General features: G+C 34.8%; 2 protein-coding genes across 2 annotated transcripts in view; one reads left to right on the forward strand and one right to left on the reverse strand.

The window, feature by feature from the left end:
- LOC120768553 overlaps positions 1-27257 on the reverse strand; it is a 352878-nt gene that overhangs the window by 275842 nt on the left and 49779 nt on the right. The window lies entirely within an intron of this gene.
- The window catches only part of LOC120768554, a 118759-nt gene that overhangs the window by 89240 nt on the left and 2262 nt on the right, over positions 1-27257 (forward strand). Inside the window, exons 10-12 of the mRNA XM_040095298.1 lie at positions 323-582; positions 12654-12773; positions 15821-15959. Coding sequence (XP_039951232.1) covers positions 323-582; positions 12654-12773; positions 15821-15959 — 519 coding nt within the window. The remainder of the gene's footprint in view (positions 1-322; positions 583-12653; positions 12774-15820; positions 15960-27257) is intronic.

A 27257-nucleotide genomic window follows, 5' to 3' on the forward strand; every position in this document is an offset into this window, starting at 1 on the left:
GGATTTATTGACGGCTGGTTGACCCAATGACAAAAAAAGTGTGTCAAGCCATGAAAGCGAGACAAATGACATAAATACGGATTTTCTGCATAAATTTAGTCAACGCTTGGAGTGTGGGGGGTAAAAACAGTGATATTTGCAAAAGTTTTCAGAAAATATTCAGATATGCAAGGAATATATTTAGAAGTACTATGCTGAGCTAAATTTTAATGGTCATGAAATAATAGCGCATATTCTTCGCAAACAAATTATTCTCAGAATTACAGTAATTATTCCGCTTGCTGCACATTTCATGTAATTCGATAATCTTTCTTCTCCTAAGGGTCTCTTCTGGGCTTTGGCTTGTATTTGGCTTATTTATCCTGGGATACGCATACCACACTTGAAAGACGAACCTTTGGATGGCAATACCTCTTACCCATTTCTCTACACAAATTATTTGCCAACGGAATTTTTCATCAATGGCATTATATCTTCGTTGCTGACGGTCATCAATATTATTTGCATTTTCATAACGGCAATAATTGTTTTGAAAATCAAGGAAGTTTCGGCGCCATACACGGCGAGTCCGGATTTGAAGCGGTGAGTAAGCAAAAATGATGCCGGAACTGATACAAAATGAACTGAAGTTTCAATTAAGGAAATTTGATATCTTCTGTAAAATGAATTTAATGGTCTGAGAAATAGAGACCAAATAAAGACAAGGTCCCGCTGTAAGGTGAGAGAAAGATAGATGTTGAATTATACACAAAAAGTTAGAGAAGAAGAAATAGGGTGTGAAAGGAAGAGACAGCCTGAGGAAGAGCAAAAAAGAGAAACGAGAAATAGTAAGATAAAGAAGGGCATGCAGAATTATAGAGAAATGAGATCATGAGGGAGAAAGATATTAAGTTAGAGATAGAGTAAAAGAGAAAGAACGACAAAGGGGAACGGATATTTTGCGAGTTAGGAAAAATAAGAAAAGATGAGAAGAGAGATGGAGGCAAGCACGGAAAGATAGGGAAACAGTTAGAGGTTGTGAAAAAGGAAAAAATCAACCTAATGCTTCTAAATAAGTCTTCTGAATTTACGAAAATGCTTCACTTTCCTTACAAAAAAATATAAAGTGTAGAAAATTTGCAAATTAGATAAATGAAGACTATATTCTGTTCGGAGTTTCTTTAATAATTTATTACAACAATTCCATAGTTATGTGGAGTGAAAAATTATATTAAAACTATTTCTCTGCTGGGTACCTCTCTTAAGGCTTATTCACACTTACGTACCCTTCTATTCCATGTTTATTTCTGTAAACGAGACTATCCGCATTTTATTTAAATAAATATTTATATAATCCCTGCTCGAATTTTCTTCATACTCAATAACAAATCCAAATATATCAAAGATTTTGTCACATCATTTCATAATATTCTTGCCACATATATCATTTCCCAGCACAAATATTTCTTATGTATATTTATATGGTCAACTTTTGGGCGTATGTGCCTTATTTTGACCTTTGCGTGTCAATATATTTAGTTATCTACTCTGTTATAAAATGTCATAAAAATTGGATGTTGCCTACTTTTAGGCGCACACAGATAATTAATTGTGTAAATCAAAATGTTATTAACGGAAATATTACATTTTTTTGCGATTGTTGATGACTTGTTTCTAAAATTAGCTATGCAAGAAATAACGACAATCTCTGCATAAAATCTGAAGCATTCAAAAGGATAGACAAAAAGTGAGACTACAGACCACATAGTAGTAAAAATTTTATTTTTTAACGTTTTGGGAAACTGGTGAAGGCCATTTAATATATTTGCTGAATTTAACGTATTAATTCTATATTTCTTTTAACAAAGTTTTTAAGTCTATATTTTAAACATTTTGAATCCATTATTTTTATCTAAAATTCAACAAATATTTTTCGCCTTTGGTGTAAAGAAAAAAAACAACATTTTATACTTTTTGAATTCATATTTCCATCTGAAAATTTAAAAACACGATTTTATTACTATTTTCCACGAATTTTATTATTACAAAAACAATATCAATAACAGTAACAATATCAATATCATTAAAAATACCAGTGCCAATACCAATACTAATACCAATACCAACTACCGATACCAATACCAATACCAATACCAATACGAATACCAATACCAATATCATTTCCAATACCAACTACCGATACCAAAACCAATACCAATACCAATACCAATATCATTACAAATACTAATACAAATAGCAACACCAACACCAACACCATTACCATTACCATTACCAATACCATTTCCAATACCAATACCGATACGAATACCATTACCATTACTAATACCAATACCAATATCATTTCCAATACCAACTACCGATACCAAAACCAATACCAAAACCAATACCAATACCAATACCAATACTAATACAAATACCAACACCAACACCAACACCATTACCATTACCAATACCATTTCCAATACCAATACCAATACTAATACCAACTCCAACACCAACACCAATACCATTACCAATACCATTTCCAATACCAATACCAATACGAATACCATTACCAATACTAATACCAATACCAATATCAATATAAATAGAAATATCGTTTTTGTTAGGTGATACATAGCACGCACTCTTTATTTTTCCATGTTTCCTTTTCACAAATTTCCATTATGCTAAAACTTTTTTGTCACCATGTAAATAATTGTAATTTCATGAAGCAATTTCAATTCCCAGTGATTCAATATTTATGTACTACTTGTATTTCATTCAAATCGTTTATCCCTTTTTGGAGCTTCATTTAGCTTTATTATTTGCAAAGCCATATAAGTGAAACCGAAATACACACAACATTCTTCGGTTCAACGCACTGATAAAAATATAACAAGGCTTTTAATCAATATTTGTTAGAAGTAGGTAGACATAAACGCCTGAAAGTATGCTACGTATGCAGCTTGCTGGTAATAATCCGGCAACGCTTCGTTTCATAAGCTAAAAGTGATTTGAAATTTTAAACCCCAAATAAATAAAAGCAATGCGTCATAAAATATTTCAGCACAAAATATATAAATATTAAATAAAAGAGAGAAAAATATAAATTTCTTAATATTAGCAAAAAACTAGCATTCATCAAACAGGTATGCTACACACAATCACTTTAAAGTATAAAAATTCAAACTTCAGTTATCTTTTATAGATGAGATATTTTCTCTTAAATTGCACACTATATCCCCCAACCATATCAAACGAGAATTCACTGACACTATAATTGAAAAGAAAAGGGTGATTATATACGCATTAGCACTGATGGCTATCTACATAACTACTATTGTCCAGAGGCAATTCTTTTCCATTTACGCCCAAATGTAGGCTAATCAATCTGCGAAGACCATGTATTCTTGCAATAGCCATGTGTCTTTAAGCGTTATGCAGTCGGCAGACACCCAAAGTGGGAAAATCAGTAAAAGTAATTTCCGTTTTCCATTCAACTGGCCTCACACAATGCCTGCGGGGTTGTTCGAAAACATTTATAACCAAACGTTGATGGTGAAAGTGAAAGTGAATGCACAGCAAAGGCTGAGATAAAATAAAAGAAGAGATAAAAAAAGATATTTTCGGTTAACGAGTGTAGAAGAGACAGCATAGCAAATGGTTGTTGTATGTTTATGTAGTCTTATAAGCATATATGCGCAAAAAATTCGGTTGTTGGTAAAGCAATAACGAAGGATTTAAGGCAAATCTCAACCGCTGACAGATAATTAATAACACAGCTGGACATAAGCGATAATTGGATGGCGCAAAAAATTACTACGGTCACACAGACAATGAAATGCTAACACATACATATATGGTTATACATATTTATGTTTGTTTTTTTTTGCCTTTTGAGGATGTGATAATTATATATATGCATTCCTGACGAAAGGAGTTCTCTCATATAAGAACACCATTACTTGTTAAAGGGCTCTTGCAAGTTTCATTATAATTACCATTAAAATAACAATTCAAAAAAATCGTTTTATTAATCATAACTATAAGAATTAGTATTACATGTGTTAAATTACATTTTAATTATCATTACTTCCTCCGCTTTTGGTACTTGATAATCTCCTACAGTAGCCTTGATATTAAAACAGTATTAATGTCACCATAGTCATTATAATTTATGTTATTGTAGTCTCCATAACATACTTTGGTTACCATTACAATAATCATTACTCTTAAGTATTTTCATTATAACTGTCAAACGTTCTTTCGCCTATTTTCTATTAATTAGTATTTATATGTATTACCAATAATACTATCACTATAAGTATCAATGCAAATTACAGTACCAATACCAATACCAACACCAATATCAATATCAATACTAGTACCAATACAAATGTCAATATCAATACAAATACCAATATCAATACTAATACCAATACCAATACCAATACCAATACCTATACCAATACCAATACCAATATCAATACCAATACCAATAACAATACCAATAACAATATCAATACCAGTACCAATACAAATGTCAATATCAAAACAAATACCAATACCAATGTAATTAGCATTGCCAATACCAAATACCATTGGTACCAATACCAATACCAATACAAATATCAATACCAATACCAATACCAATATCAGTACCAGTACCAATACCAATATCAGTACCAGTACCAATATTAATGTCAATGTCATATCATGTCAACAAATACCAATATCAATACCAATACAAATTCCAACACCAATGCCAATGTAATTAGCATTACCAAATACCATTACCAATACTAATAACAATACCAATTCCAATACAAATATATTTACCATAATCAAACCATCACCGCTGCCATTACCACCAGCACATTTACTATTCAAAAAATTATTTCTGCTTTTTTCGCGCAATTTAACTTTTTCTTTTACTTAACTTTTCGCATCAAACTAACCTTAATCATGATTGTAAGCCAATCTTTATTGCCATCAAACTATATCCCATTTACATGTATACAGACATACATACATATGTATATGCCAGACGTGTGTGTGACACACTTGCACCGTTTCACTATTACCAAGTGTTCCGTTATCTTGATTACTCTCAAATGGCCGTAGGCGTTGAAATTTAAAGCATTGCAACATTTCCAATACTGTCATATGCACACTTTGTCTTCTTCTCCGCTTTCTTTTCACAGCTCTCTCAAAAATGCTTTACGCAATTTATTCGTATTTTTTGCGCTTGTTTATTTTCTGGCCTTCAAGCGGGTGGTAGAGCGGAAATGGTAAAGTATTTGTGCTTTTTTCCTTTCGTCTGCATATGTGTTTGTCATGCCCTTTAGTCACGCATACATATGTATGTATCCTCTACTCATCGCTCAGTCATTCCATTTCGTATGGTATTTTTGCTCGTACTTTCTTTAACTGACTTTGATGAACTGACTAACTGCGTGTCTGACGTGTCTAAGTGGTCTTTGTCGACAATGAATTGCATAAGTATGAGCTTAGGCGGTGCGAGCATGAAAAAGTGTAGAGCATTTGTATCCGCAGGCGCCGCTTAGATAATGTAGCATATGCGTAAGTATTTATACTTATGTATGGACATACGTATACGTAGGTACGTATAAGCGTTGTCTATTTAAGCTAAAGAATTTCATTTAAGTAAATTTGATATCTTCTGTGAAATGACTTTAATGCCGGAAATTTTTATGTTTTGGTAAAGCTTCGCGTAATTCAACTTAACGTGATGTATTTATGTAACTTAAAAAATCAAACGTGACGTAACTTAGCTTTACATACATATATTAACATAAAATAACGTAACGTCGTAACGTAACTTATCTTACCGTAACATAACGTAACTTAACTCAACGTCAAGCAACGTATCTGACTTTAATTTAGCTTAACGTATCTTAACGGAACATAACATAACCTCGTAACGTAACTTTGCTTAACGTAACATAACGTAACTTAATAATAAAAATGACTTAACATAGTATATCACAAAATAATTTAGTATAATTTAAATATCATAACATAAATGCCTTATTTGAACCTCATCTCAAAAAACTAATCCACCTCTACAACATATTTTACCTATAATATTACATACATATGTATGTATATATTACCTCTTTGACTTGACTGCCCATTTAATTTTAATGTAATGTCTAATTAAGTAAATGCGTAATTAAGGCGATTAAGACATGGGTTGACAGACAGATTTTATTGAAACACTATGTCACATGTCTCATTTGAAGACCACAATAAAACGGTAACTTCAAAGTGATAAATAAATAAATAAGTACAAATTAATATCGATGTAATGCTTTGAAGTGTGCGGCCAATTAGAGGGATTACTTGGCATATAATAACAAATAGGTTTAGTGATTATAGAGAGCGAAACAAAGCGATTATTTCAAAGTAATCATAAGAGTAATGATTAGTTAGGTAAAGATGTAGTGATTATTTTGTTTTATATGGAATAATCATTACGTTGATAAAGCAACAGAAGAAAGCAATAACATACAATTTTTTTTTGGGTAATCGTTAGTGTAATGATTATAGTTACTCTCACAAGCTAATTAGATAGTGATACTTATCACCTTGCTATACATATTTTATTTGACGTGTAATCATATTTGTAATGATTAGTTTGTTAATAAGTAATTATAGCGGTAATAATAATTTAGTTAGTAAAGCAGGTTAGGCAGTAAAAAAGTGGTGTGCGATAATGTAAAGTTTTTTTTTTTATGTGTAATCTTATAAGTAATGATTATTTGGTCAATATGTAATTATAGAGGTAATGGTAGTTTAATTATTCAGTTATTTAAAAAACTGATTAGATATTAAAACCAACCGATAATACACGAACAATATATAATAAATAATGATTACTTAGTTAATTTGTAATTAAAAGTGTAATCTTTATTTTGTTATGTATGTATATGTATACATAGTTACTATTCGAAGCTGATTAGAAAGCGATACTTATCTCCTTGATATGCATATTTAATTTGACGTGTAATCATGTTTGTAATGATTATTTTGTTACTACGTAATTAAAGTGGTAATGGTCAATGGGTTAGGTACTTGAATTAACATATTAAGCAGTAAAATAAAGCAGTATGCGGTAATGTATAAAATTTGTTTATGTGTAATCAAATAAGTAATGATTATTTAGTCAATTTGTAATTACAGAGGTAATGATTATTCAGCTATTTTTAAAAAATAATTAGTTATAGGAACCAAGCGATAAAAAAATTTGTCATTTGAGATATAAGCATATGAGTAATGATTACTTAGATAACTTGTAATTAAAGAGGTAATGATTATTTAGTTAAATACATATGTACGCAATTACTTTATGAGCTATTTAGACAGTTAAACTAAGCAAATTAAAACATAATTTGACTTGTAATCAAAAACCTATTATTACTTCGATAATCTGTAATTGCAGAGATATGTATATAATTTTATACATACATATATAACTACTTGTAAAACAACAAAGCATTAAAAACCAGATATAAATTGCTATGTAATTAAATAAGTTATGATTAATGTATACCCACAATTACTCGTAAAAGTGTATAACCTCGCCTAATAATATTGCCTCTTTTTTTCCTAATAAGCGATACAAATTTCGAAAACAAATAAATAAAAACCGGATTTCAAATATGATTTTCCAATCTACGCTTGCCCAAACAAAGCGTCTCAAGGATATTGCGCGCAAAGTGAATTATTATGAAATCAAATACAAATTTTCGGCGCACGTACGCGGCCAACAGTGTCTTCTGTCGTGCACATGTATGTTTGTGTATGTGCATAGACCAATTCCAGCGTCTGTATTCAATTATATTTTTATATATGCAATGGCCATATTTCAATTTTATTGCTTAATAAAGCGATAACAGTCCATTTATCACACCTGCCATATCGCTCGCCGAAGGCATTGGCAAAAGAAATCGTAGGCACTAAAGCGAACCTTTGCGCTCGCGTTTTGGTTTTTCGGCAACACACACACTCACACACATACAAACAGGAAGTTGTTGCAAAAACGGAAATGACAAACAAAAGATAATTTAAAATCGATTACCTAGCCGAACAATATCGATTTCCTCAAACAATGAGTGGCTCGTGCAAAAAGAAAAGAAATTTATAAATATGATATACCAAAGAGGAAGAATTTAACTGCAAAAAGCAATAACTTTTGCCAAATTTTATTTTTCACTCTCTCGTGTGTTTCCGACGGCAATTTGCCACTTTGTGCTCGCCTTATAGGCGTGTTAGCTGTGATACTGTTGTCGTGCAAAATTTTGCTGCGTACGAACGAACGAGCGTTGCCACCTAAAATGACACATCAGCAACGCCTTGAGTGGGTTGCGCAAACTTCTCAAGTTCAATAACTCAAATTGGCATGCTTCCATACATTCACACAAAAACATACTCCACATACGTATGTATGTGCACCATGTACGTATATACACAGCGCATCCTTTTGTAGATATGTTTGGCTGTCTTTGCAATGATTTTTTGCCTTGAAATTAATTTCTCAGTCCACAAGCTGCTCTTAAATTTTTTCGCCTCTTCATTTTGCTAACTTTATTCTTTCCTGCTTTTCTGTGCTGTGTGTCATGGCTTACACTTACTGCTGCCAAGGCCAATGGCCATGCAGTGACGTCAGTACTGTGTTGACATTATTATTGCGTAAATGTAATTGAGAAGCATTAAATGAAGAACCTATTAGGAGAATGAAAGTTTTCTCACAATATTATTGCAATTAATTTAGATTATCTGATAGTGGGATAATTGCGAAATTGATACGCTTGAAGAGGAAACTGTGAAAGTAGGGCATGTCTAGCGAGGAAATGAAAGTGGAACAAGTAAGGAAGGGCTAAGTTCGGGTGTCACCGAACATTTTATACTCTCGCATGATAAAGTGATAATCGAGATTTCATTATCCGTTATTTACATATTTTTCAAATACCGTATTTGTGTAAAGTTTTATTCCGCTATCATCATTGGTTCCTAATGTATATATTATACAGAGAAGGCATCAGATGGAATTCAAAATAGCGTTATATTGGAAGAAGGCGTGGTTGTGAACCGATTTCACCTATATTTCGTACATGTCATCAGGGTGTTAAGAAAATATTATACACCAAATTTCATTGAAATCGTTCCAGTAGTTCCTGAGATATGGTTTTTGGTCCATAAGTGGGCGAGGCCACGCCCATTTTCAATTTTTCAAAAAAGTCTGGGTGCAGCTTCCTTCTGCAATTTCTTCCGTAAAATTTAGTGTTTCTGTCGTTTTTTGTTAGTCCGTTAACGCCCTTTTAGTGATTTTCAACATAACCTTTGTATGGGAGGCGGGCGTGGTTAATATTCGATTTCTTCCATTTTTCAACTGTATATGGAAATGCCTGAAGAAAACGACTCTGTAGAGTTTGGTTGGCATAGCTATAGTAGTTTCCGAGATACGTACAAAAAACTTAGTAGGGGGCGGGGCCACGCCCACTTTTCCAAAAATATTACGTCCAAATATGCCCCTCCCTAATGCGATCTTTTGTGCCAAATTTCACTTTAATATCTTTATTTATGGCTTAGTTATGACACTTTATAGGTTTTCGGTTTCCGCCATTTTGTGGGCGTGGCAGTAGGCCGATTTTGCTCATCTTCGAACTTAACCTTCTTATGGAGCCAAGGAATACGTGTACCAAGTTTCATGACGATATCTCAATTTTTACTCAAGTTACAGCTTGCACGGACGGACGGACAGACGGACGGACGGACGGACAGACGGACGGACGGACGGACAGACGGACGGACAGACAGACATCCGGATTTCGACTCTACTCGTCACCCTGATCACTTTGGTATATATAACCCTATATCTGACTCTTTTAGTTTTAAGACTTACAAACAACCGTTATGTGAACAAAACTATAATACTCTCCTTAGCAACATTGTTGCGAGAGTATAAAAATAGAAAAGACTTAAGTTTTAATAAAAGAATTAGAACATTTTGTATGAATTTATAGTATTGAAAGTACACAAAATTTTAAATACATGTAAATAATCTGTGAATATATGTGTTGTATGTACATACTATATGCAATAAGTGAAACATCGTAGTTGAAAAATTTAAGAGTGCAACACAACTTAGCAATACAGGACAGTATACAACAAGAACGTTAAATAATGTATCATAACGTAATGTAGCCATAGCTTAACGTAATATAACAAACTCAACGTAACTCAACATAACATAACATAAACATAATATAGCATAACATAACCGAACATAAACATAACATAACATAACATAACATAACATAATATAACATAACATAACATAACATAACATAACATGACATAACATAACATAACATAACATAACACAACATGACATAACATAAACATAACTTTGGTCGATAGATGGAATATAAAAACAACCGAAAGTTCGAAAATATTTATATTAGGTAAATACATGTATGGGACCTTTTACCCGATTTTAACCAATTACGGCACAAGGTCTTGCTGTTATCACAAAAATATTCTTCCCAAATTTCAATACTAGAACTCACAGATGGACAATGGAGGTTGGTAAAAAATCGGCTCATGCACTGGTGTTCATATATTTGGTGTCTGGGTCCTTAAAAACTTATAGTCCAAATTCGATTACTTTAGGGCATACCAGCTTGAGGGTACTATTCATGCAAAGTTCTTATTTTTAGAAAGTGAAAAAATCAAATGGAAACTAAAGTTGTGTTGCTTCGGATGAAGGCCTGTTTGTCATCCGATTTCGTCCAATCATGATAGAAATGTTTTGATAACCTCACCTACCAAATTTATATGAAATAAGTCAAGTAGTGCCCAAGATATAGGATTTTACCTAAAAGTGGGCAGTGCCACGCCTATTGTTCTATAAAGCGTTTTGGTTGCGAAATTTGTAGATTGTGGCGCATTGCTTCAGTGAGTTATCGCAGTTTTAGTAATTTTATAGGGAGTGGACAAATTTTTAGCTCACAGGTATCTCTCGTTACGGTGATCCCCTCTAGGAAATTAAATCCTTTTCTCTTACTTTATTACTTGGGCATGGAACTTTATATGTTTTCGCTTAACGGCATTTTGCGGGCGTCGCAATGTACCGATTCCGCCCATCTCCTTAGGAGCCAAGGAAACCGCGTATGAAATTTCATCAAGATTCTTAATTTTTACTGTTTCGCTTGCTCGCACGGTGAAACGGATGGACGAACCGAAATTTTTGAATATATTTTAGAACTATGCCTTGGATTTAAAACAAAATCTCGTTTTCCAGATAATAATTTCGAGTGAAATCTATGGTTAAGTGTAATTTTTAAAGCTGTACATAAATGTTTCCATATATTGAACGTACATATCGTCACCTAAAATGCAAAACAACGTATCATCAAACAAAACTTAATAAAACTTTTTTATTGCTTAGGATACACTACATCATATAACATATCTGTAGCGTAAAATTTTAAGCTTCCGCTGTCAGATATAACCAATGCATAACCAATTTATAACCAATACGTAACCATTTTATAACCAATTTATAACCAAAACTCAAGTTTTGTTTCAATATTTCTGGTTTCGATTAGTATATCATTTACCCTTCGCCTGTAAACTTTTGAAAAGTGATGTTAGGTTATTTTGCATTTTAGGTGATTATATACATACATACACAAATGTATATACAGTTATATGTACTCAATTCCTTTTTCAAAAATGTTATGTTGTCACCGATATACTGCAGTCTACACTAAAATACACATGTGCCTTTTAATTTTCAATTTAATCAAATACAAACCTGCGCTTACCTGATAACCACACACCCGCATTCACACACATACTTACATATAGAATATATATAAATATCACATCTCAAATCATTTACAATTGTCCTACTCCTGTCACGCTCAGTCCAGATATTTCACACACATGCTGCCACCTTATTTATACCTAATATGCTTAGTGCTAATAAAATGGTTTTGTACCGAACACAGGCACACAAATAAATACACATTTCATATGTGAACCATGTGTATGTCTACTAACAGTTTTCCGCTAAAAAATTTCCAGAAAAAAGTAGAAAACTATCGCTTTCAATGAGCATTGTCTGCGTAAAGAGCTTTTTGCAGTAGACAAATAAAAAGAAAAGATGAGCAAGGTAAAATGGAAATGCTATAATAGCAGGAGTAATACTATTTACCTCCGTTTCTGCTTTTATTTGACGCATTTCACTCTCCACTTAACCTTCGTTACACACACACAGCACAGCAGTGTTAACATAATATTTTCTCACCTACATTCAATTACGAAATATACTTTTCATATGCTGTAGGTGAAAACCATATATGTATATGTATAAATATATTTCATATATAAATTTATGAAACTAGGTATATGTGAGTATATCTATACACATAGAAACCTATATGTATATGTACAATTTTGTTATACTCCCAGTTATAGATACAGATATTCATATACATATGTACATATGTAGTATATATATGATTTCACTTCTGCTTATTACTTATTTCAATTTCTTAGCATCTCTTTCATAAATTCATTTTCGTTGCAATATCTTTACTTATTTTTGTTCTTTCTTTTTTCATTTTTTCACTTTCTAGTTTCTGGGAGACCGATTTGCGCACGGTGCGAAAAACGAATCGTTCGACAATACGCCGCGGCAAGGGTGGCTATGGTGGCGGCGGTGACGCTGGTGGTGCCTTTGGCGAGTTGGGATTACCGTAAGTGTTGAAAATATAACTGTAAATGTGGAAGTGTTTATACGCACGCATATATGAGTGTATATGTGTTATGCTTAGTCGAACTTACAAGTGTTTATGTGCATTTATTTATTGTCACGTGTACGCAGCGTACGCCAAATTTAGTGGCCCGCATGCGGGTACTATGAAACGAATATATTTTATGGTTGCTGTGTGTGCTACAAAAAAATAGCTATAATAACCAAAAATAATAATAATAACAACAGTAAACATTTTTGTAGCTTTAGTCGCATATTTTTATTAGCTGCATTTTTTTTAACGGGTGGAGGACAGTATTCAGTATGAGCTGTGCTAGTATTCTGCTATAATTTTGAGTGGAGAGAGTTTCTAGGACAAAAATTTTAAAGTGTACACAGGGTGTAGCTTATAACGAGTAACTATGGATTGGCTGCTGAAGTCTTTATGGAAGCTTCGCTAAGACAAATTAATGATTATTCGAAGGAAGAAATCTGATGAACGCATTTAATATTAAAATATCGATTTTTTAATAGATGACGCAGAGTTATATAGTAGTAAAAACAAGAAAAAGTTACTACCTGAGCTGCAAAGAAGCTTTTTAACCCTTCAAAGTTGCATTTAGTTAGAATAAAAGAGTATGGAAAACCCTTTTTCTTGATTTTTATCAGTTAGTTTGTATGGCAGCTACATATATTGACCCGAACTGCACAATTTCTTTCTATATTATATCACTGTCTGAGACAATATTCCTTACGATTTCTTGAAAATATCTCTTCAAAACAAAAAGTTTTCCATACAAGCGCTTGACTCCTATCGCTCAGTTTATTTGGAAGCTATATGGCACAGCCATCCAATCAGAACAATTTCTTCGGAGATTGCATTACTGCCTAAGACAATATTTGGAGAAATTTTGTCAAATAAAAAAGTTTTCCATACAAGCAACTGACTCCAGTCATTCAGTTTGTATGACAGGTATATATAATTTTTTCGCATATTAAAGCTATGCTTAAGGCATCAATATATGACAAGTTTTGTTCAAAGATATTTTCAAATAAAAAAGTTTTCCATACAAGGACTTGTTTTGAATAGATAAGTTTGTATGGCAGCTATATGTTATAGTGATGGCTTACCGGTGATTCGCACATATAAGCTGCAATTTAGAAGGAAAATAACGTGTGCGAAATTTCACATCGATATCTTAAGAACTGAAGGACTAGACTGTATATAAATCAACCCAATGATCGATGAACGGACATGGTCAAATCGAATCAAATCATTATCCTGATCATTATAAAGCATACCTTATAGCATTTCCAACGTTTTCTTCTGTTTGTGAGAAATATATATATAATGGATAGTTGTTCATATTCTTCTACCTACTACCCGCTGTCTAGGATTTTTCTTTGATGGAGTGATGTGTAGAAGTTCACGCAAGTGAGGAAGGTTCTCTGATCGCCATTCACTTGGGAGTGGCCAGAAACGATTCTTTTACACATGTCTCAAGCTGCTCACGACTTCCGATCTTTGACCAAGTATCCTCTGGGTAAGCTAAGAACATCCGTTTGAATGCGAGCTAAAGTGAAAAGGCGAACATCCAATACATAGGGTTGTGCGCTGGGTTTGGGACCCGCCACGTAAAAAACACTACCAATGAAAAATTACCAACAGCCTCGGAAGATGTCTAGGAGTACAGCTTGCATAAAAAGCAAAGTAGTACTATTTTACCAACAAAAGCTGCATTAGTTAGCAAAATTTGAATTCATTTCGCTTTCACTGCTTTACTTTTTAACATTTTTCACCAATTTTTCGAAAATGAAGTGAGTGAAAACGACTTTCACCATAAATATAATGCTTTATAGATTCCGACTGGTATCAACGAATGTTAGAGATGAAAGGGAAGGCCGCTAAAAATACTTAAATATGCTAAAAAATGCTAAAAAATCATTTGAAAAACTTTATAATATATAATTAGACCACTAAAACAAGCCATGTTCAAACTTATGAACCCTCTCCCTACCACCCAACGTAACAATGATATAGAAAGTTACGTATAAATAAATCAGAACAATAAAAAAAAGCAAATCGCAACAACAGCGATGGGTAATATTGAAGAAAAAAACACAAAAAACATCAACCAACCACAACAAATTGCAGATTACACAACAAAAGCGCAGAAACTAACCGGTTAGTTGGTTAGTTGGCTACAACAGCCAATGCCAGCAATTGTTTTCGGCACAATTAATACGAATGCTGTTGCATGAGTTTTGCCAAATAGTCATGCTATAACTTTTTGCGCAATTCACTGATTTTTTACAATTTAAAAAACAGCGTATTTTTTAGCAGAGCACGCTAAACGCAATGGTAATGAGACTGCAGCCCTCACTCAAACCGAAAATGAAACCTAAAATGAAAACGAAAATGCACACACAAAACTTGCAAATGAGCATGAAAAAGCGTAATGAAAATAAAATTCGACTAGGGTGCAAGAAATAATAGGCAAAAGCATAGCGAAAGTGGTAGATAAATTAAAATGAATTTTAATTACGTATACGCCATGGCGCATGGCTCAATACAACTTAAACCGGTAGAGCGGCATAAGAATGAGCGAAGTTTAAGCAAATATTTTAAAAGTAGCGGAAAAGCTAAAGCCGGGCGCAACTCATGAAACTGTATATGCATGCAGCGGCATGCCACTGCAACTTGCCACAAGCAGACAACTGCACATATACTATAGACTGTTGAGCCAGCCGTAAGGCGTAGTACAGCAGCGCCTGGGATGAGGCAAAAACTGCCAACGCACAAAAAAACTGGCATTGAGACGTGAATTTTTGCATGCATATTAAAGCGGATAGACTTCTTGCTATGCGCTTTGTGCGTTCGCCCATTCATACGACGCGCTTTTGTTCCACTTAGCGCATTTTATTATTATGATTTTTATTCCTGCTTCGCTTCGTTTTTTTGGCTGCTGCTATTATTGCTGTTTCTTAATTTTTATTTTCTTTTTTTATTTTCTATTTTTTTCTCGCTTCTTTACCACTATCCACCGACAGCGGCTACAAGGGTCTGGATGAGCCACGCAGTCGTGAATTGGACACCGTGCTGGAGCAGGCATTGAAGGAGGCCGAGGACGATGCCACGTTCAAGAAGGTCAAGCGCATGAGTTACTCCAGCAACGCGGCGGGCGGTGAGGTAAGCAAATTTACGCGCGCGCACATTCATTCCAGCAAAATATTCATTATAAGCATATTGCTTTTATTTAGCTCTCTCATTTTCTCATTCCCATTCCGTAACGTCATTTTCTACAATTTTTATTATTGTAATTTTTTGTTTGCTAATCTCCGCGGCGCGCATAAAAAATGTGAAATGTGCATGAATGCCGCACACGTTGCGCAGTGAGTGAGTGTACGTCGTGAATAAAATTAAAAGTGTGCATTACGAGCGCGCCCTGCTTGGTGTTGGCGCATTTATGTGTTTAAAGATTAACCACTTGATGGAGATAATAGCGTCAGTGTCAGCGTCACTGCCAACTGCCAACTGCTCCCGCGTGGGTGCGTGCTCTTGTGCCATGGCGCTGGCAGCGCGTTGGTTAGTCATTTGTTGGGCGTTTAGTGGTTTTCTGCACTTGTTCCTGCGGTTCTATTCAAATTTCTCCGGCTTATTTATGCAACGTTATGTAAGTGCTTGAAGTTAGCAAGCGAAAAGTTTTTATTTTAAGGTCATGAAACTTATTTTGAATTTTAAATAAAATGCATAGTTGAATGAAAGTGATGTGGAAGGAAAGTGTGAGTGGAAGAATTAAAGAAAAGTATGCTTGAAAAATAAAATGCAAAAAATTTCAATAATATTTTCAGAAATAGTTTAAATAGATAATACGTTAGGTTGAACTCTAGTGAAGCTATAATACCTTTCACAGATGTATTTCTTTTAATATAAAAGATTGATATGAAGAAGAATAAGTATACAAAATCTTTAATTTGATTGTGAACGGTCAGTTTGTAAGGAAGCTGTATACTAACTACTGTAGTCTTATCTGAATCATTCTATCAGATATTGTTTATTTTTCTTGGCCAATAATGTGTGCCAAACTTTGTGAAGATATATTTTCAAATGAAAAAGTGTTCCATGCAAAAATTAAATTTTTAGCTGTCAGCTATACGCTATAGTGGTCCAATATCGATGATTCCGACAAATAAGGAGCTTACGGGAGAAAAAAGAGCATGTGTAAAACTTCAGATAATATCTAAAATATTAACATGGCTACTTTATCTCGGCCCGTAGCGTTGATAATTTTTATGAATATTTTTTATAGACTCACCTATGGCTCCTTCCAAGTGTTTCAAGCTTCGTGGTAAACTTAATTTACCCAGTTAGGGCACAATTAACAAATAGTATGTGGCCATGTTCTTTTAGAAGTCAAATATCTTATATTGAATTTATGTAAATGCAAGCATACTTTTAAGGTAAAGACACTAACTTGGGAACATGTCTTTGCTAAATGCGCCGCCAGACTACAGTGGCTGAAATTCGATCTAAAGAGAGTTAAATTGGTAAGCGGTTAAGGCTAAGGTTCCGCTAAAAAGCTGAAATTCTCGCTGAAAATTTAGAAAATGAAGCATATCTTTCGAATTAAATTGTTAAATTGAGAGCACGTCTTTGCTGGACACTTAGGTATATACTATGTCAAATAGAGAGGACTATTCCATTACCAACGCTTATTAAGTCATAGATATATTCATTTACTAGCTTTTCGAAACCTCCTATATTTCTATAGAAATTGAAGTATACCTTTAGGCTTAAATTATGAAATAAGGTACATGTCTTTGCTTTACTAAATCAAATACAGAAAAATTTCCATAATCAACACTTATTAAATTATAGATATATTCATGCACTAACCTTTCGAAACCCACTAGTGAAATACCGAAATTGAAGTATATTTTTAGAATGAAGTTATGAACTTTATGAATCTTTACTGGACGCTTATGTAGACTATTTAGGCTTAATTGTATACTGAAGTACTCAAACTTGGAGAACTACTAGTAAAAATAGTAGGAGTATACATTTTTAATTTATAGTTTGGCTTCATCAGTCTTATATTATGTACCCCAAGAGACGTTTGGATGGAACCATGTCCAACAACATAAACAAAGATTGAAATATATTTGTCTATCACCATTTTTCTACCGAAAATTGCTATAAAAATTAAACTAAAGTACTTAAGGCTAATTACACAATGTATTATGGGACTTTCTAAAGTTCAACAAGCAGAAAAAGTACTAAAAGAACACATGTGGTAAGTCTTAATTAGTATAAAAAATCATTTCTTACATATATGTATATCATGTCACAAATAAAATCTTTTGATGTTTTGATAATTTGGGTTGCGGTTTTTCTTTTAAAATATAAAATTTATTTCGACGGAACTAAATATGAAATATTTTTTACAAGGCACAATATTATATAGAAATCAATACATGAAGCCTCGTGTCTGATTTCAGTTTCAATATTACCTGAATAAGTCTAAATTGTAAAACCCAAATATCATATTTCTAAGAAAAATTCCATCGTTTCTAAGATCCAATTCGAATTTTCTTAGCCGAAATGATATTTAGATAAATCGTGTGAGATTTCACATTGAGACACATTGAGAGGAGAAGTGACGAATGAAATAGTAAGCAGAACTTGAGAATGCCTAAAAGTATACCTCCAAAGTAGTAATTATGAATTAAGTGGTGGTCAGTCATAAATAGAACTAAGTTAGAGGTAATCGGCGACCGGCAACATAAAAAAAAATAAATGTCATCAGATCAAATTTGACCCGGACTGGCCTTTTTGAAAGACGCGCACAAACCGAAAATTTTTCCTAGATTGATACAACCTTTTTTATGTTCATGTGGCAATTGATCTCCATATATGCAATAGTGTTTATTTGACAGCTGTTTGCTTGCAACAAGAACCGTTCTCTGGTGATTTTTACCAGCGAAACAAATTGTGCAACGAATTTGGTTGAAATTACGTGTTTAAAATGGATTCAAAAATTGGGAATCGTTGAAAATCTTGCAGAAGTGTTTTGAGGAGTATACTTAATCATTAAAATAAGTGATTGTAGAAAGCTTTCAGTGCTGCTTATGAATTCACCGCAAACTTGCCTCGTAATAGTCATCCTTTCACATTTATTAATGACAAAAACATCGAAAAAATTTAAGAAACTGTTCTAGAACATTGTTGTATTGTCATCAAAGATTTAACGGAGGATCTTAATATTTCATATGTACCAACTCAACACATTTTGGTTAATGTTTTGGTTAATATTTGGTTTATTATTTTGGTTAATATTGTGATTAATATTTTGTTCAATGTTTTGCTTAATGTTTTCGTAAATGTTTTGGTTCATATTTTGGTTAACATTTTCCCTAACATTTTCGTTAACATTTTCCTTAACATTTTCAGTTAATGTTTCAGGTATGAAACATGTCTACACTAGACTCGTATAGAAATACAAGAATCTTTTGCAAAAACAAGGTCAAGTAGTGGCTATAAAACAGATGCGTGACAACGTCGCTGAGGACCCAACATTAATCAAACGCTTCATTGCTGATGACAAATGAATTATGAATGTGAAGACTAAATGCCTAACAATCTAGCGAACAGCGCACCGATAATAAAGTCTTTATTAAAACACGAAAAAATTCAGTGTTTTATCAATCCGGGCCAAATTTGATTGGATGATAGCGGCAAAATTAAAGTAAATAAATGTACCTCAATCTTCAAATCTGGCTTTCAGAACACGCTTTTTGAAACATTTCTTCTGACACAATTGTTTTCACATCCGAAGCACGGCCATAAATGTATGCAAGGTCACAGAAAAGTAACGAAAATTTTTCTGCGAAATTTTTTTCTGCGATTTCCATTTTTGCCCACACAAATTCACGAGATTTATTGTGCAATTCGCAACAAATCACCGAAAGAGCAATTATCGGCAATTGCTCCAATTTACGCGACCGCCAAATGTGATAATGAAATAAACTGCCTTAAAGCGGATAGACCACGAAAAAAGTAAAAAAATGGGCAAACAGAAACGCTTGTGTAGTAGAATTTCTGCACTTATAGCTTAGCTCAATTATTTTCTCTCTTTTTTCTACACACGGACGTGAGAAATGAAATGAATGAAATCTTGAAAATTTTAATTTTTTTTTTAATTTTTTATCTTTTTTTGGTAAAAGTCGGTTGAAAGAATTGCGCTGCTGACCTCGCTTATTTGCCAATTTAACCGCGCAAATGACTTCCGCACGTCCACGCGGCCACAAAACACACAGGCGCATGAAATATACGCACACTTGCATAAAATACTGAGCAACCTATTGTAAGAAAGGATAAAAAATATCCTTGTTGAATTCAATTGAGCAGAGCTAACCTAGTACACAAACACACACACACATGTGCACATATATAACGGTACATTGATTTTATGTTGCTGTAAAGGCGGCGCTTATAAATCTCTAAAGTCAGTCTGCGGCCATGCAGGCGGCCAACCCTTTTGCCTTTGTCTGGACTATGCGCTGACCCAAGGCTCATTCGAACTGCACACATACACACAAAAACATATATATGTACACGCATACAATCTTCGTTGAAGAAGAGTCGACGATGCGCGCTCCATAGCTGCCTTTTAAAGCTTTTGTTCCACTGCAAGCTTGCATTCATTTTTGACCACTGATTTATGCTTTCTTTGCTCTGAGCTCACTCCTTTAACGATTTTTTTTTGCTGTTGTTTTTGTGTATTGCTTATTGTTTGCGTCAGTAAATAAATTAGCGCAGTTCATGAAGACCACACCAAATGCGCGTACGAAGATGCCTTGCATGAGTGCAAAGAGACGAGAGAGAGAGAGTACACAGTCAAACTACTGACCGCCGAAATATTAACAAAAAGCAACAGGAATTACACCAGAAAGGAGCTGCACGGAAAAGCAGCATTTCCGCAGTTTACTTCTTTGGTCCACAGACCGTGTCCTTGCTGTGTGCCACTGCTTCTGCCGCACTTCCTCTCTAGCATCGGTAGTAAATACAGACCGAGCGAACGCTCGCCTCTCCCACTTGATGATGATGATTGAGCGTCCGTCTATCCGTTTTCGTGAAGGCATTGTTTAATTGCCGGTAATTAACTTTAAATGCGTAGGTGGCACGAAGAAAGACCGACAGTCGGAGAGACAGTAGTAATAAGTACGCAATGGGGCGTGGTTGATGGGCGTTGCAACGTTGCGAAACAAGCTACAAGCTAATTGTAGTAATGGACTGTGCGGTACTACGACGAAAGCTGACTATTTAAGTGGGGATATTGTTACAGCTGCTGATCGTAAAACCGTGAAGAAAGGCAAAGAATGGAATTAAGCTTTGAAAGAAAGGTCTGCGGATGAAGTGACTTCACTGTTTAAGAGTTTAATGGACATGCTAAAGAGAGAATGAAGGTTAAAGAAGTGAAAACTTTTGGTTAGAATAATGTTTATCTTTAAGAAGCAGTAGACAATAAGACTGAAAAAATGTGATTCAACCAAATAAGAAGCCAGAATGAAGATAATTTTACATAAAAGCAGAATTATTGGTTATTCAGTTTGTATAATCAAAATATATGTAGGAAACACAGAGATGGCGAAATCTTATTATATTTTGAACATGCAATGCACAGCCAATGTATTTATGTGTACTTGCCAAGTGGTGATTTTGACTTAGAAGACGATTAACGTTCTGAACGCCAAAAAAGTTTGAAGATGAGTAACTAGAAACACTACTCTATGAAGATTGTTTCCAAACACACGAAGAGCTTGCGGAGTCTTTAAGACTCACACAAGCAATCATTTCAAAACGTCTAAAAGCAACCCGATATATTGAAAAGTAAGAAAATTGGCTGCCATATGAATTGAAGCCGATTTTGTATGTCAGAATTGCATTCTCGATGTTACAAAACTACAAAAAGAAGGCGTTTTTGTAACAGATTGGAACTGGTTATGAAAAATGGTTCCATTGCAATAACAATAAGCACTAAAAATCATATTTGATGACCAAATAGCCAAATGAACGGTAAATCCGAATATCCATGACACCAAGGTAATATTTTGTGTTTGAAAGGATCAGAAGAGCATGCTATATTATATGCTTCTAACAGGTGATCCAAGTAGAGGTACTTTTTCAATTTCGTAATGGAAACGTTTGACATTTCCTCATGGAAAGATTTATGCCTTAACAACGTTTACAAACCGTTCAACTTTGTTACGAAAGTTGACATTCGCTTGGCTCAACTTATTGTCAACATAATCGACCTACTGAGCATGGTATTCGCAATATCATCACCATCTTCAGACCCAGCACTCATTATTGGATAACTTTCGACAGAATAGACCGAGTACAGTAGCTGAGAGTATACACGAAGACTGTGGAGAGTCGATTCGGTCTGATTTGCAATAACTCGGACTGACATATAGAACAACTTCGCGCAGTTGACGTCGAGACCTTAAATTGAAAAGGAACAAAATAAATCTTGAGCAAAAACTGAAACCGGTCGATCTTCCCAAGCAACATCGTTCCGCTTTTTAGGCTATTGCAAACATTCAAGAAGATTCGACTTTTTCGAGACAAATTTTATTCAGAGATAAAGCTCATTTATGGTTCAATGGGTATGTATGCCGCATTTAGGACGAAGAGCACCCTAAAGAGATTCAAGAGCTACCATTTCAGCTGGAAAAACCGGTTTAGTGTGGTTTGTGAACCGGTGGTATCATCGGTCTATATTTTTAAAAAATGGTGCCGATAAGAACGTAACTGTCAATGGCGACCATTATCATGGGTTTAAACAACCACTTCCCAAAACACTTCGGAGAGCAGATAATTTCACGTTTCATGCCTGTCTATTGGCCACCAAAATCGTTTGATATCATACCGTTAGACCTTTTCCTGTGGGGATATGTATAGTCTAAAGTCTATGCGGGTAATCTCGCCTCAATTCAGGCCTTGGAGGAAAATATCACGATGGTCATTCGCCAGTTACCTATCGAAATGAACCTTATCAGAGGCACAGAGTGTTAAATGCAGGACTGTGGTTTCACAATTCCTCACCAGAGAGCCACCTACGGATGTACCTACATATTCATTGCCGAGTGGCTTATCTCTTTGTGAGGAACATTCTCCGAGCACTAATATGTCTTCAATTGCACAAAAATGATTGCGATAGAAAAAATGCTCGACTTACTTCCAAGCAAATGCATCCCACTTTATTTTGCAGAGAAGAGGGGTCAAAATTGTAATGTTATACCTATAAAGAGCATATAGTGAATATCTAGTTATATTATTTAAACGGAACAGCATTGACCATTTCGTCGTTTTCAAAATCCATGCTAAATAAATTTCTAAAAGTCGTGTAAGCGTGTAGACTTTCTGGAAGATAGTGCTACGCATATGGAGTTAAGACGAGAAATATGTCAGACATTACGATTACATTTCAAAAATTAGGAAGAAAAATGTTTGGGGAAAATTAAGCACCACCAACCATTGCTAACATCACAGAGAGATAGAGACGACAGTGGCAGAGAGCAAATGACTCAGAGCGTGAGAGCAACTGAGAACGATATTATAGAGAGATAGAGAACGACAGTGACAGGGAGAAAACGACTCAGAGTATGAGAGAAAAAGAGAGATCAACAGAAAGCGAAAGATCAACAAAATCAGAGAATGCTGCAGAATGAATTTTGACAGATAAACCTGTCACGTAGATGCAGAGAATTGTTGATCGATGAGTCAAACTTTTCGCGACGTTATTCACAGAAAGAAAGAAGGATAGAAAGAAAAAACAACAGTCACAGTGAAACTGGGACATAGGGAGCAAGTGAAATTGCTTCGGACAAATAAACTTGTCTTCCAGATGTAATGAATATTTGGTAAAGACTTTTGGAACACATTAAAATCGATGAATTTCTTATCTCTGCACAGAATCTTCATAGAGATACTGACGAAGATTAAAGTAATATTTAAGCATAACAGGAAGCTTTGTGGGGTCCTATGTTCCATAAAGGGACTTAAAAAAAATAAAGGTATATATGTAATACACCATTTTACATGTTCCTCGAATTTGACACGAGCTTTCCGTATTTGGCACATCCTGCTATAGCCTGGAAACTACAATGAAGCTTCGTAAAAAATTATAAACTCAAAGCCAAAAGGATTTGTTAAGAATGGCAAGAAACTTCCAAAACACAAAGGAAACATTATGAAATTCAATTAAGAAAACTGTGTATTGAGACACATGCTCACAATTTCAAGTTTCTCAGAGAAAACTGGTTTGCATCTTACTCTTTTTTGAAAAACTGCAATGACTCCAAGGCAAGTGTACAAAGTTAACAACTGAACTACCCACATACCTCAGAAACTAAAACAACACACATAATAAACTAGTGCATCAAGCCGAACCGAAAAAAATCACAAAAAGAGCAGCCAACAACAACAGCTGTTATAACTACGAATTGACACACTGAATTACGAACATGCTACCTGTTGACCAAGCGAGGGTCGTCTTCAATGCCAAGTGGATAGACTGTCAACCACTAAAACTCAATTAACCCCATTTGTGTTGTTGTGACACAGAAGCACACCGTTATACGCACACAAGCATGCGTCAAAGAAAACATAGAGTTGCATATTTGCCGGCGACTTTTGATGAAGATATATGGTAAAAGTAGAAGAGCGGGGGAGTGGATGGAAGTTCAGAGTGGCAGCGGCCTGCAAATTGCTAGGTGACAGAGCAGGTGAACCGATAGTTGATGGTGCGGTGAGAGCAAAAAAAGAAAGAGGAGACACACACACATATGTCTATGCATAAAGTAACAGTAAAGACTAACTGAAACTGCTTTGGAAAACAAACAGAAGAACTCTGGAATGAAATCGAATACTGTTAGCAACAGAGCTTGGCAAAGAAGACAACAAAAATTGCAATGATAAAGCGCAAACAACAACAATAGCGGTAGAAATGTTAACAACAACATCAACAAAAGTAGCAAATGCAACAACAATAACGAAAATAGCAGCACCAACAACAACAACAACATCGCCAGCTGCATGTTCGATACGCCATGGCAACTTCAAACTGAAAGACGGAAACAGCAATTTTTCACTTAAACCGCATTGATACTCAATAACGAGCGCACAACCTGAAACCCTCGGCGACCAACTGTGGATGAAAAAGTGGACACACTGCCGTTACAAAAGCAACAAAGCGCACTTTGTTAAGGTGCGGCAGGCAGCGAAGTTGGCAAAGCAATGAAAAATTTTGTAGGCAGCAGTCATTTGCCACTTTAACAAATGTCCTGGTGAAAGGAACATCTATTCCAATAAGGCTACCAGCCGATGTGCCATGCATAGAAAAACACAAGCACACATGCGCACATACCGAGCAAGATCGGCATGTGGAGTTCAATAGCTGTAGGCCGCTAAACGTCGGCATAGTCGTGACTGCAGCGCTGCACGTTAACGGTAACTGTGCGCCACAGTGGCGGAGAAAACCTTTGCAGCACAGCCGAATGGGCGGTCAAACGGACGGAAGTAACGGAAATACTCAGTGAGGGAAATGAAACATCAATTAAAGTCAAAGCAGCTGTGACCCGGCGGCCGGGCGTAATAGAGAAGAAATAACAGTTGAAATGAAAAAAAAGCGAAGGGAACACATACATACATACATCTATGGATACGTATTTGAGAAATACTTATAGTTGCTGGCAATAGGCACAGTGTTGCCAGCACAAAAAAGCAGCAATGAAATTGGAAACCTTAGGAGAATGTTTGAATGTAAATATGTTTAAGAGGTTTTGCTCTTGTTTTTGCATAACATCGATGTGCATTTTAGCTAAATTGAAAATGCTGTTGGCAAATTTAACTTTCAGAAACTGTCCGTAAAAGACAAATTGAGTCAAAGTAAAATGTTTGAGCTGTGAAAAGCTAGTCTTAGTTGATGCTTAAAGTTGGAAAAATTCAAAGAGCAGCAAAAAATATATATGAAGCAAGCAACAAAATATAAAAAAACTACCACACTTTGTTGAGCTTCTTTATAATTTGTTGCTCACTTTAGGATTTTTTGTTGCTCTTTGAGTTTTTCTAACAGTACTCTCCTAAATCCACTAAATGTGATATACGGTTCTAAAGTACAGTCCTGTGAGCAGACAAGCGACACTAACTCGAAAAGGGTTGAAGCCGATATTGCATGAAAAGTTGCAACACAATTGGTATTTTCAAGTTAACAGTAAATAACAGGCCAACTTAAAAGTTCCCGGCTTGACACAAAGTCTTGTCGTTTCTAGAATTAAATCCATATGATTTTTGGTTAGTCTTAACCTTCGAAAGATCCGTGTATAAATTAAACAACGGTCGGATCATTCGTTTTTGAAGCAATTGTGAAAAATTTGTTAAAAAGGAGTTTCGTGTGTTGACAAATTATTGCATTTTAAAGGAAAAAATATAGTTTAAACAAAAACTTTATCTTGATGACGAGTTTCTGGACACTGACCCAAGAAAATCAGTTATCAAGGATTGGTATACAAAGCTTTGACATGGTAAAATGAGCACCAAAGACGATGAACGCAGTGGATGTCCAAAAGAGGTTGTTACCGACGAAAACAACGAAGAACTCAATAAAATAATTTTTAACTTCCGTAAAGTGAAGTTGTTTGAGATAGCAGGCGGTCTAGTGATATGAGGTTAATATGCGCATGATATCATTCACGAATATTTGATTATTAGAAATCTCTGTGCAAAGTGGGTACTCTGCGAGCTTACTTTTGACCAAAAACAACGACAAGTTGATTATTCAAAGCAGAATTTGGAGATGTTAAAGGGTAAAAAACCCGAGTTTTTGCATCAAAATGTGCAAAGAAATGAAATATAGCCCCATCTTTTCATTTTGAAGTCCAATCGTCTTGAAAAAGAAAGTATCATCAACAGCGACTATTATGTAGCATCATCGAACCGTTTGAAGGAGAAAACCGCCGAAAAATTGCCACAAGACACATACAATCCACCATATCACAAGTCCGTGAAAACGAAAGCAAAAAATCACGGACTGAGGCTTAGAATTGCTTCCGTAACAACCACATTCTCAAATTCTGGCGATTATTTTCTGTTGTCAAATCTCGAAAGAATGCTTGCTGGAAAGAAATTTTTGTCGAATGAGTAGACGATCGCCGCAACTGAGGCCTATTTTCAAGCAAATGGCAAACGGAAACAGATATCAATCGACCGAATATTGCGGCAATGGTGAGCCAAAAACGAAAAGACACGTAAAAGCAGGTCAAAAATCAAAGTTATGTTGAAAGTTTTTTTGAATTATTGAGTTGTGTTGCACTCCGAATTCCTGCCGACCGGCCAAATTGTCAACAAGGATTACCATTTGACTGTCATGCTTTGTGTTTGCGCGAAGCTTTTCGTAAAAATAGGCCGCAATTAAGGGCCGAAAAG

The sequence above is a fragment of the Bactrocera tryoni genome, chromosome 2, assembly GCF_016617805.1.
Source record: "Bactrocera tryoni isolate S06 chromosome 2, CSIRO_BtryS06_freeze2, whole genome shotgun sequence".
NCBI lineage: Eukaryota > Metazoa > Arthropoda > Insecta > Diptera > Tephritidae > Bactrocera > Bactrocera tryoni.